General features: G+C 34.4%; 1 protein-coding gene across 2 annotated transcripts in view; it reads right to left on the reverse strand.

Annotated features, from left to right (window-relative positions):
- Positions 1–527: 527 nt before the first annotated feature.
- The window catches only part of phf14 (PHD finger protein 14), a 249,319-nt gene continuing 236,341 nt past the window's right edge, over positions 528–13,505 (reverse strand). For both annotated transcript variants that reach the window (XM_039736617.1, XM_039736616.1), the window contains one exon: positions 528–1,033. In XM_039736617.1, the coding sequence (XP_039592551.1) occupies positions 944–1,033 (90 nt within the window). In that variant the 3' untranslated portion in view covers positions 528–943. The remainder of the gene's footprint in view (positions 1,034–13,505) is intronic.

Raw genomic sequence — 13,505 nt, forward strand, 5'->3', positions numbered from 1 at the left:
GGAAGGAGGAGTGGCTTGTGTCCTATAATGGTACTTATCATTCTTGTGCATGGTTGTTAACCTAATGTGGAACATATGAGCATGCTGTTATGCTTTTCCAGCTCTTCAATTCAGGTGGTGAGAACAAAATGAAAAAAGTCAAAGGCTTTAAGTGGATTTTGAACTCACTGTGGTATTAACCCTGTTCAGGAAACATTTATTCTCTGTATATTCTAATTAAAAGAAAGCTGACTGGATGGTCTTTTACTAATCACTCAATGATGCCAAGTACTTTAAGCGAAACGTGACCAAAGCTATACTTTAGGACATGGCTTCTACAGTGTTCTGAGTCTGTATTTGGTACTGTGGAAGAGTATGAACATTGCTCAATGAAAGTACCATCCATCAGTATATCTAATCAATAAAAAAATGACATGATATCAGTAAAAAGAAATTAAAGAGCTCAATGAGTCCAAGAAATGGTATATGCATATTGGCAGGGGAGATTATTTTTTTAACATATTCAAAACACAAAAAATAAATAAGCCTATATTTGAACATTTTTTAATATGATACTGATACAGTACTTCAGAAATTAGCAACTTTCAATACTGTCAATAACACAGATTTCATGGTTGAATAATTTTTCTGTAAAGTATTAAGGTTTTGTGTTTGTCATTTATAATAACTAAGACAATACTCCTTTCTAAAGAACTGCTAGATTTTACAACTGCTGGTAGTACTACAGTACTACATCAAGTACAGCTATCTGACATTCCTGATTTTTTTACAGTTGCTCGAAAGAAAGAAAGCAAACAAAAAATTATATCATTGAAAGCAACAGTATAACAAGCCAAGATAATAAACAGGGACGTTCACATTAAAACAAGATTTCATCAAAATATGATAATACACATATAGTAGCTATTTAATTACAAAGCAAACTACAGTATATGGTTAAAATTCATTTTGGACTTTCTGGCAGTTCAGTTTCTTCTTTAACTGATTCTTCATCCTCATGATCTTCTTCTTCTTCTTCCTCCTCTTCTTCTTCCTGTGAAATTAAAAACATCAAAACTACAGATTATCTGAAAGTACAAAATGCTGTTTTATGATTTGATTGTTTTATTAAAAAAAACTGTACTTTTTTGTCAATAAGCCATCCAGCCATTTGCCCTATCTGACACTTACACTCTGTCTTTATCACCACCAGCCCGAAACCTCTCCCTTACAGCTCAAGTCTGCATTGAAAATTTAATATAGCAAAGATCTGTAAGAAATTATATAGGTAATGATATATCGCTGTTTGGAATACTGCACGTGTGGTCAGTGTCTACAATGATTTGTGCAAATGTATGACAAAACAAGAAATGTTAGGTCTTGTAGACACAAAGCAAATGTATGTGCTTATAATATCAAATATAACTGCTTGAATGTAAGTTCTTATCTTTGACAATCATGCTTCTGTGATGTCAACCAGCATACAGACCTAGACACAGATGCTAAATTGCCCTTTAGCATTAACTTTTGCAACTAACAAACCTAAACAGACTGTTACTCAATAGAAAAGTATTTATTATACCCAATATGACAGCTTGAAAGTGAAACACACACAAACACACACATGAAAATGTCTTTATTTGGAAACACTATTTGGACTTTCCAGTCTGTGCACATTCAGCAACACTTCATTTGAACAATGTTTTTATTTAGTTTAATTCTTGAATAAAAGCACAATGGTTTCATCATACCATTTGTGAAAGTATTTATTTTATACTCCACGTCTTAATTTGAAAACAATATTTGTACTTCATATTCAGAGTAACGAAACAATTTGGCTTTTATCCAAGAATAAAAACAAATGAAAGGATATCGTTCAAATGACATGACACTGTGAATGTGTAAAGAATGTGAAATCCAAATATCAGTCGGTTCAAAATAAAGATGTTTGAATTCATGGGTGTGCATGCATGTTTTATTTTCAAATGGACATATTTGATATAATAAAACCATGCACTTGATTTGAGTCTGTAACAGTCTGTGTAAATGTATGGTACTTGTAAAAAGCACAATAAAGGCAAATTATTTATCAGTGCCATTATAATTACCCTAACTAATTAAAATAATTTAAACTACTATAAAAATCATGCTGCTTATTTTCAGCAGCACAGTAGCTCAGTTATTAGCACTGCTACTTCATGTATCCAGCATTCTGGGTTTGGTGGAATTCGTATGTTCTCCCATTTAAATTGGGGGTGTCCTCTTGGTATACCGATTTTCCTACTACATCCTCTAAAAACATTCATGTTAGGTTTACTGGTAGTTCCTAATTATTCTCTACGTCAGTCAGAGTGTGGGTGGGTATACGTGAGATTGGGTGTTGTAAGGGACTGGTGTTTCCCCTTGAGGCCTCCTTCCTCGCTCAAGCCCAGTGTCACTAGAATAGTACAGTGTACATTTTAGGACATCCTCCTCCCTCCGAGAAAACTCCATCATTCCTACTACCTCCGACAAAATATTCCTCCTCCCTGCGAGGAATCCCCCGTCACCCCTCCTCCCTCCTTCCACCGCCGTCCGCTCTCAGTTCTCCGTTGTCAGTTTTCCGTCATCCACCCTCCTATCTCCGTCATCCGCCTTCAGCTCTCTGTCAACCCCCACACTCCCCCCGCACATCACGGCATTTTCATTAATGAAGTGACGTAATATTTCAGCTCCACCTTCTTCACAAGTTCATTTACCGAATCATTTGTCAATTATATTTACAGTAAGAATTTACAGCACGACTCAAACGTTGGAACGAAGGTATATGATGTTGTTGAGTGTCTTTTAATACTGTGTAAGTATACATATTAACATGTCTGCATTAAAACGTGTGCATTTACAAGGTGATTTCCCAGACTTAAAAGCTCATCTTTTATTAAAAAGTTAAACGCAAACTTTTTTCATTCTGAAAGGCACAAACCACGTCGGATTTCAGCCGTTAAATGTGCGAAAATTTCGGTACAAGACATAAATAAGCGCAACATATTATTAGTTGTATTGTATACTTACAATACATATAGAAACGTGTTAATCGTTAACTAATAGTATGGGATGGTGTTTTTCGACTCAGCTACAGATGCCGATGGAGGCCAGAACTGCTTTGGAAAAATACGAACACCTTAAGGCCGATCTGGAAGAAGGTAGCGCAGCGCCTTGACTTAAACGACTCCATGTCTTGTTGGGTTTGCATAGCTTGTTGTCAATAACTTTACACCTGTTTTTAAGGCTTATTGACTGAAAGGGGCTTTCATGAAAAAAGTTAGGGCTTTGCTACAGGATACACCCTCCACAAGTCAAGGAAGTAAAAATAAAGGTACTGTAGAATAGGCTCTGGTGTCCTTCATCCCTGAATTGCATTAAGCCAGTTTGAGACTTTTATTTCATTTTATACTGCTTATATCACTGCTAATTAGACTATATAAAATAATGTCATATTCTCTGACTGCTGAACAACAAACCAAAAAGTTTATTATCCAGAGATTAAAACATTTTGTGTTTACCTGACATTCAAATTAAACCCTAGTAAGAACAACTATTAAGAGGTGTACTTGAATCCATCTTGTATTTACAATATTATATACAATTAGTGAAGAATAGTGAGATTTTTTTAATAAAAAGTTTCAGTAGTACATGGTGTAAAAGTGGAACTATAAAAAGAGTGATGAACAAAAAAAGTAAGTGGAGTGAAAATCAAAGTTAACATCTTTTTTTTATAGATTTATTTTAATATAAACACCAACTACATACTTGTGAAAGGTAATTTCTTGAAGGGGATGTACTAAAGCCTGAGACCTACCAGGGTAGTCAGCTGTATAAACATATCTGTCAAGTACCAAGTCTTAGATCAAATGACTATCTTTCTTAGTTGACAACAGAATAAATCAAAAGGGGAAAACTGCAGGTATTTAAATATCAGAGGTCACAGATTTTTTTTTTTTTTTTTTAAACTCAGCAATTAAAGTACAAGGTATTCCATTTATTTATTTTTTTTCTTGGATGAGTCCTGTCACTGTCTTAAAATTACTTTTGATAAGCATTTTCAAGTGAAGAATGTTTCACGTTTTTTGAAGCCACAGAGTTTTACTTCAGCATGCAATAAAACAACATAAATCTAACAACACAGTCATCTTATGTGCTACAGCATCGTATTTCTGTGCTATACACCATATCTTTCTGACAACTCTGCCAATTTTCCTATTACTCGCAGCACCATAAGTTATCTAAAGATCAGTCAGGTCTAAAATAGGAAACAAGAAAACACTGGGCAGCAGTTTGCTAACAGACTTAAATGAATACAATTACTGCACCATTTTGTGAACCCAATATAAATGAGATTTCTGGAAAAGACAGAAATAATTTAAAATACTTTAGTTTTTTTTGTCAAGATGTACTTTGTTTATAAAAATACACTAAGAATTTACCACAACCATTCTGTTATTGAACATTCCATTGAAGTTATATTTTTACAGACATAACAGTATGGAGAGAAGAAATAATAAATGAGTAAATATGAAGGTTAATATTTAAATTATACTGGTAACAATTTTTAATAAGCATTTTATGTTTGAAATTATTAAAGAAAGTAAGAAATCAAAACCAGTTGAAAAGATGGTATAATGATATGTAGGTACATGATTTGTTTGTGTTAACCTGAACTTAAAAGTAAAATAATAGGAGAAAGAAAGACACTAAAAATAAAAAGAGAGCCTTTCTTAATGTGAAAATGAAAACAAATACATAAAGAATTATTTACTTAAGAGTGTAAAGGAAACAATTCTCTTATTTGAAAATAAGTTTTCTTTTTTATGGGTATCACTTAACATAATGAAATCTCTCACTGGGTAACTGCTTGCCATATTCATGAACTCCCACATCTTTGCAAAACTTTTTTTACTTAGGCTCCATGACTTCTTTATGTAAAATAAATTTCAAGTATGCAGAAAAAATATTTAACCTTACTGTGCAAATTAATTCAAATTACAGGCAATTCAGTAACCCAAGGTAATCAACTGTAACATATAAACTACCTTAGGCCATCATGTTATTAGAAAAAATATTATACAAAATGACAAATACTGGCAACTTATCTTTTAAATGAGATATACATCTAACACATAATCACTATATTAGCCACTAAAATGATACTTTTACATGTCTAACATTCACTAAAAATTAAATTAACTGTCTATTACACTAAAACTATAAAATGTCAACATAATAAGGTGTTGCATTTATGTAAAGAAACATGGAAACACATTTTTATTTTTATAATTATCTCTCCCAGGACATTTTTACATAGTAGCCATCTACATGAGGACATAACTTGAACACTCCATTCTACTGTAATACACAAGGTAGCACAGTTATAGATTTGCATAGTATATGTACACTCACTGATATATTTTAATTAATTTATTTATTTATATTGCACATTACTGGGTTGGGGGCAGTGAAGAACTGGGAACTATATATATATATATATATATATATATATATATATATATATATATATATATATATATATATACACAGTGGAGTGAAAAACTATTTGCCCCTTCCTAATTTCTTATTCTTTTGCATGTTTGTCACACAAAATGTTTCTGATCATCAAACACATTTAACCATTAGTCAAATATAACACAAGTAAACACAAAATGCAGTTTTTAAATGATGGTTTTATTATTTAGGGAAAAAAAATCCAAACCTACATGGCCCTGTGTGAAAAAGTAATTGCCCCCTGAACCTAATAACTGGTTGGGCCACCCTTAACAGCAATAACTGCAATTAAGCGTTTGCGATAACTTGCAATGAGTCTTTTACAGCGCTCTGGAGGATTTTTGGCCCACTCATCTTTGCAGAATTGTTGTAATTCAGCTTTATTTGAGGGTTTTCTAGCATGAACCGCCTTTTTAAGGTCATGCCATAGCATCTCAATTGGATTCAGGTCAGGACTTTGACTAGGCCACTCCAAAGTCTTCATTTTGTTTTTCTTCAGCCATTCAGAGGTGGATTTGCTGGTGTGTTTTGGGTCATTGTCCTGTTGCAGCACGCAAGATCGCTTGAGTTGACGAACAGATGGCGGACATTCTCCTTCAGGATTTTTGGTAGACAGTAGAATTCATGGTTCCATCTATCACAGCAAGCCTTCCAGGTCCTGAAGCAGCAAAACAACCCCAGACCATCACACTACCACCAACATATTTTACTGTTGGTATGATGTTCTTTTTCTGAAATGCTGTGTTCCTTTAACGCCAGATGTAACAGGACATTTGCCTTCCAAAAGTTCAACTTTTGTCTCATCAGTCCACAAGGTATTTTCCCAAAAGTCTTGGCAATCATTGAGATGTTTCTTAGCAAAATTGAGATGAGCCCTAATGTTCTTTTGCTTAACAGTGGTTTGCGTCTTGGAAATCTGCCATGCAGGCTGTTATTGCCCAGTCTCTTTCTTATGGTGGAGTCATGAACACTGACCTTAATTAAGGCAAGTGAGGCCTGCAGTTCTTTAGACGTTGTCCTGGGGTCTTTTGTGACCTCTCGGATGAGTCGTCTCTGCGCTCTTGGGGTAATTTTGGTTGGCCGGCCGGCCACTCCTGGGAAGGTTCACCACCGTTCCATGTTTTTGCCATTTGTGGATAATGGCTCTCACTGTGTTCGCTGGAGTCCCAAAGCTTTAGAAATGGCTTTATAACCTTTACCAGACTGATAGATCTCAATTACTTCTGTTCTCATTTGTTCCTGAATTTCTTCAGATCTTGACATGATGTCAAGCTTTTGAGGTGCTTTTGGTCTACTTCTCTGTGTCAGGCAGCTCCTATTTAAGTGATTTCTTGATTGAAACAGGTGTGGCAGTAATCAGGCCTGGGGGTGGCTATGGAAATTGAACTCAGGTGTGATACACCACAGTTAGGTTATTTTTAACAAGGGGCAATTACTTTTTCACACAGGGCCATGTAGGTTTGGATTTTTTCTCCCTAAATAATAAAACCATCATTTAAAAACTGCATTTTGTGTTTACTTGTGTTATATTTGACTAATGGTTAAATGTGTTTGATGATCAGAAACATTTTGTGTGACAAACATGCAAAAGAATAAGAAATCAGGAAGGGGGCAAATAGTTTTTCATACCACTGTACACACACACACAGACACATACATAGTGCATACACATAATGTTTAATATTTCACTGCACATCTTTGAGATTCTCACTTCCATACTGTATATAATAAGCTATATTGTCAAGTTTTTTTTTTTTTCTTAATCTCTAAACAATGACAAATATGTGGTATCCTTGAAAACTGGCCCCTATTGTTAACATCCATGCTGATATTAGCTACTCAGTAAAGAAAAATCTAGAAATAAGACAAAACAAAATCGATTGTTTAAAACAGATTATGTATTATAAATACCTATATCAAAATCCTTCCCAGAAAAAAATGAAGCTGAGCAAATTTAACTCTAAGGCTGGAGATATACTTCACGCGACGCGACGCATGCTGCAGCGGATGCTCCTGCTACGCAAGCGTTGTAGTGTTCATACTTGCGTACTTTATGTAAATCTGGAGGAATCCACCAGGTGGCAGTGCGAGATATTATCACGGTGAGAACATGTTCGGCTTCTCTGTGTTGTGAATTGCCTTGAACACCTATTAAATTCTGATGACACCTTACAGCAATATCTCTGAAAAGGATGTTTATTGATTAAATCCATCAATTCAGGGATGTGTCCATTCCAGCAAGTATTGAGCATGAGTGAGAAATAGTCCCTTGACGAGGCCTCAGCTCATCGCAAGGTGAATACAAGCACACACATGCACTAGTGTCATTTTAGCGGCACCAGATCCCCAAATCTGCATATCTTTGGAAGGAAACCGGAGCACAGTGTGGAATACAAGCAGGAAATACCAGCAACATAACTCCCTGCGAGACAGCAGTGCTATCGCTCCACCACCGTGACACCCCAATGTGTGTAATTAACAGTATTTATTATTTAAACGAAATTATATGTAAAATGTAACATACACACTTTAATGCATTTCATCATGAAAGTGATATCAAGTATAAATCTAAAGATTCTAAATGTGCAGAGAGTTGGAATATCATACATTTAATTTGTTCTGTGTGGCGATCTATTGCTGCGTTCCGCTGCTGTCAGGTCCAAGAAGCTCATAGCGATTAAAAACTGGGATGATGTTTACGATGGTCTGCTTTAATGATGAAGTAAACTACGAGGTTAAAGTGGACATTTCGAGATTAAAGCCGAAATTTCCACTTTAACCTCGTAGTTTACTTTATTATTAAAGCAGACCATCGTACACGTCATCCCAGTTTTTAATCGCTATGAGCTTCTTGGACCTGACAGCAGGTAAATAAAAAATAAAAATAGGCGGCACAAAAGATGGTATGTGAGACTTTTAAAATGTATCGTGTCATTACGATCGGAAATATGCAACGCTTGAATATAAAAGCACCACGAATGCATCTGTATGTCGGCATTTTGTTGCACCACTTTGAACCATTCATCAAACAGCAAAGCGCACACATCGATCCCCGAAGGATCTCCATAGAGGCTTGCTGTCACATGTAGATAGTAAACAGAGACTCTGACGTCACATTCCAACTTTTAGCACACTGCGCCCCCTGACTTTTTGCTGGTACTGCAACTCGTGCATGCGTCGCGTTAATTTCTGAGGACCTGCTCAGAGGACACGTGAAATGAACGCTGGGAAGGCGTGGCAGCCATGATGCGGGCGCGTACGCGTTCTGAGCGTGAAGTATAAATCGGCCCTTAGACATGTTTTATAATCTAGTTGATTCAAGGCAGAAATCAAACACTTTTCTTCAAGATACCACCTTAGAGAACAAAATTGGTAATTGGCCATATGCATAAAAAGAAAGAAAAAGGATAACCATGGCAGTACGAGAAAGAAGATAAAAGTCAACTATATAGTACATTTTTAATGTTTATCATTTTACAGATTTTTAATAATATACGTTTAAACTCAACAAATTTACATATGCCACAATTAATGACATCAAATACTAGGTAAAATATAAAGAATAAAAAAGCAATCTACAAATTAAGAAAGAAAATGGGATGCAGTTATTAAAGTACAAACTATCTACAAGGAAAAACATACCTGCAAATAAAATGTAAATAAAAATAAACAAAGTATGAATAAAATGGATGGGAGGCTTACTTTGATTCTCTAACCACACATGGAGCTACGATATATTTAGTCTTTAGTGTTTGTGGAAATAGCAAATATATTCTTTGAGTATTTTTGGTTAAGCATTATTTGTTTTCTAGTTTAGCCCGTACAACTGCATTTATTTATATCTTAGTTTTATTTATATAGGTTACATTAATTTAAAATATTGTCAAATAAAATTAAATACAAGGAAATCTCACTACACACATTCATTACAATTGATAGAAGTTGATCTGTGCTGTTACGTTATTAGACCTTACAGTTACGTTATTAGACCTTAAAGACCTGTATGATAAATGTTTAAATTTGACATACCTTATTTTGAAATGTAAAGAAACCAAGTACTGTAATGTTTTCACTATATGATGGAAGATGGGTCCCTGGCATGGGAGGATATACTGGAGATTTATCAGAGAAACACAGTTATTTATGAGAACAACTGAACACTGAGACATCTAGGACTGCCTTTTAAACTGTAAATATGCAATCTTAAGTCAAGTTATTTTACACACATGGCCTCAAACTGTTCACAACTGTCTGAAATGACATCAGCCAAAACTTTATGTGCAGCTTTAAGGTCTTCTGCAGTATCTGTTCTTCTTAATTACAAAGAGACACACAAATCTTTTCTAAATTAACAATGGTCAAGGGCCATTTTGCATTTATTTTATAGTCTTGTTTCGTTCAACTGACATAAGAACTCCACTTAACTAGAACTAGACCTCTGTCATTAGATGATAGAGGTAGATACATATTCACATTGATAGATGGCAGATTCTGAACACTGCCATAGTAAAGCAGCAAGGCAGCTGTTTGTTTTCTAGGAAATGGGAACCCTTGCTACATGGATCATTTTCATTCTGACAGTCCTGACAGCCTGACATTTGCTTTATGAAGTATTTTGAATCAGCCATCAGGAAAATGCACCCTCTGGGGTTTTGGAAATATGACAGTCGTGCTTTTGTTGTATATCTCCATTATTTCTCATTGGGGAAAAGGCTAAAGACTATCTGTAACAAACATATTATTTCTTCTTTGAAAATATGCATATATCCCCACAAGCCTTATCTTTATAACAAATACACGTGGTGATAATTATTCAAAAGATTATTTTGGATTTTTCATAATGTATGTAAAATGATAATTTAAAAATAAGATAAAAACCAAAACTGATATTTTCTTAAGAAATTATGGATGTATGAACACTTTGATCCCTAGATGGCAACACAATACCATTAAATTTTTTTTTTTTCAAAACTAAAAATGATAGAATTTTAGTTCAAGACCTTTTTCCTGAAGTTAATTACTTACTATAATATAAACAGTAAGCATCATAAAATTATTATCAGAATAATGCAATATAGAATGACCATTTTTAACAGCATTTTACTATAATAAGCCTAAGCATACCTTATCATGTTTGTACAGTCTTCAAAGGGATAAGGGCTAATTAGTATAATTTAATTTCTTGTCATGTTATGAATTTTATTTATCCTCTGCATCTATTAACAATGATAATTAAAATCCCTACCTGTGCAAGTAAACTGCAGCATTTCTTAAATTTATCTAATTATTAATTAACATATGTTAGTGGAAGCACTCACAATTTTTAAAAAGTTAATGCACGGAAAAAATCAATACCGTATATTAATAAGTAACATTCATTTACTGTTTGGGGATAGCAAAAAACAGAAGTTTTCTAACATTCAAAAAAATAAATAATTAAATAAAGATAAAAAAGAAAGAAATGGTAAAACAAACAAATATAAAAAATGCATACTTAAAAAAATAAGATTTTCCGCAATAAGATAATGCTTCAGTATAGACAGACAGATATTACCAAAGCAAACATTCAATATAAAAACAATGTCAATAGTGGCAGATGAGAAAAGTAAATTTTCCTTTTAAAGGGTTTAAGTTGGACCATCTTTCTCAAAATGACACAGTCATTTCACAGTCATAAACAATTGGTTCATTAAGCAAAGATCAAACTGCCTGTTATATGCTACATTTAACAACCTTTGGTCCTTCTAGCTTTCTGTTCTTTGATTCCAGTCCCCTACTGCACTGAATGAGCAACTGGATAACACAATTAAATTGCATGAATCTGCATATTTGTGCTTCTTATACCATTTATTGCAAAGGGCAATTAATCTACCTTTCTGTAAATGAATTTCAGTTTTAGTGAGCCATGATAGATACTGCAGTGAACTTACAGGAAATGCTTAATTAAATCTGCTTGAAAGTGCACTAAAACTTTCATCTCCTAGAAATCGACATTCGCTAAAATGTCACAACTAACCTGCACATTTACAATGTTGTCAGTTGTCATGTTTTTTTTTTTTTTGTTTATGGTTATTCAAAGATTACATTAGCAATATTACTACAAATATAAATACATGTGAAGATGTAAATAGGTTCATTTTTCAATTTTATTTCAGAAATCAAATATACATGTACTGTTTTCTAAATGTGCTTGTTAAATAAAAATCACAATACAATTAACAAATATATACCACTCTGCAGAAAGTGGCAGCTAATTTTAAAAGCCAAAGACTTACAGATTAAACTAATCTCACAGGAGGAGAATGTACTGAGTCTTTCCCCCATCAATAACTACAAGCAGGGCCGAGTGGCACTGTCTGTCTCACATTGGTTCTTGCCTGTTGATGACTGCAAGTGCAAATACTGGGTGGAGGGCTTGTTTCACCTTCAACAATATGTATGCAAATGGGGTATGGCTGTCTGCATACCAGTAAATGGTACCCTGTGGCTAATTTGTGTAGAAAAAAGTATGTCTCTCCTTCTGTTCCTCTTTTCAGATCTGGAACTAAACATTCATCAATGATAATACACATACACAAATAGTCAAATGGTGGCCAAACTCGAGACAGGTGGATTTTCAGTTCAGTGTGAGAAACAAGCCACACAAAATAGTCTGGAATTGAAATGGCAAATGAAAAATGAAGGACACGTTGGATGTCTTCCAGGGAACACTGCCTATACCACCAAATACACCACCTCTTCAAAAATGAGTAAAAGTGTGAGATAAACATCCATTAGAAGTTTAGAAATAGTAATATTTTCCCACAATTTCAAGTTCATAACTTTGTTCTGTCAATTTTCTATTCATTCATCTTACTTCTATGGAGTTTGCTCCCTCACTTGCATCCTAATAATTTCAATTAACAATGAGTGGAAACTGGTTGGAAAAAAACCTGCAGCGAATGGGGATGCCCAGGACTGTATTTGGGAACCACTGTCCTAGAAAACTTTTAAGAACTAGAAATACTTTTACTGGGTATGAAGTGTGGGGAAGAGGCTAACACTAATATATCAATATACACATTAAACAAACATTGACTTGCATGTAAAAATATTGAATTCAATGTTTTTAGTATAAAAATGTATAAAAACCATGATTTTTATCATTTTATTTTAGAAACAAGAAATAAATCCACTAAACTGCTTTGTCTCATTATACTGTATCATGTTATACACTTGGTTTGTTATTGATTGCAGTGTACTACTTACAGTGAAGCTAAAATGTTTGTGAATCCTTAGTATTTTCTCTATTCTGCTTATATACAAAATAAAATGTCATGAGATTTTTTACATAAATTATAAAACCAGACAAAAACCAGTTAAGCAAATGGCACAAAACAACATTATACTTATTCTTTTATTCCTTAAGGAAAATGATCCAGTGTTACACATTTGTGTATGAAAAAATATGTGAACCTCCAGGATTATTATTTCATTTGAAGGTGAAATTTGTGTTAGGGATTTCAATCAATGGGGTGACACTCAGATGTGAGGGTGAAAGGCCCTATTTATAGAACATAAATCTGGGCTTTTACTATTAAGTCTGATCTTCATCACAAGTTTGTGAAAACATGTCATGACTCAATTAAAGGAGAGTTATCAAGACCTCAGAAAAAAATGTTGTTGATGCTCACCAAGCTGGTAAAGGCCAGAAACCCATTTCTAAAGATTTCTGACACCATCAGACCACTATTAGCCAGACTGTGTACTGATGGGAGAAATTCAATACTACTGTTACCCTCCCCAGGAGTGGCTGATCACTCTAAGAGAAAGGCTTGTGACATTCCAGCATGTCACAAACAACCCCAGGGTAACATCAAGATTCTAAAGGCCTCCCTTGCGTTGGCTGTTATTGTTTGTGAGTCCACTTTCAGGACAACACTGAACAACAATGTCAGGGCTGCAAGGAAAAAGCCACTACTCTCCAAGCACAACACTGTTGCCTATCA

The sequence above is a fragment of the Polypterus senegalus genome, chromosome 15 (assembly GCF_016835505.1).
Source record: "Polypterus senegalus isolate Bchr_013 chromosome 15, ASM1683550v1, whole genome shotgun sequence".
Classification (NCBI taxonomy): domain Eukaryota; kingdom Metazoa; phylum Chordata; class Cladistia; order Polypteriformes; family Polypteridae; genus Polypterus; species Polypterus senegalus.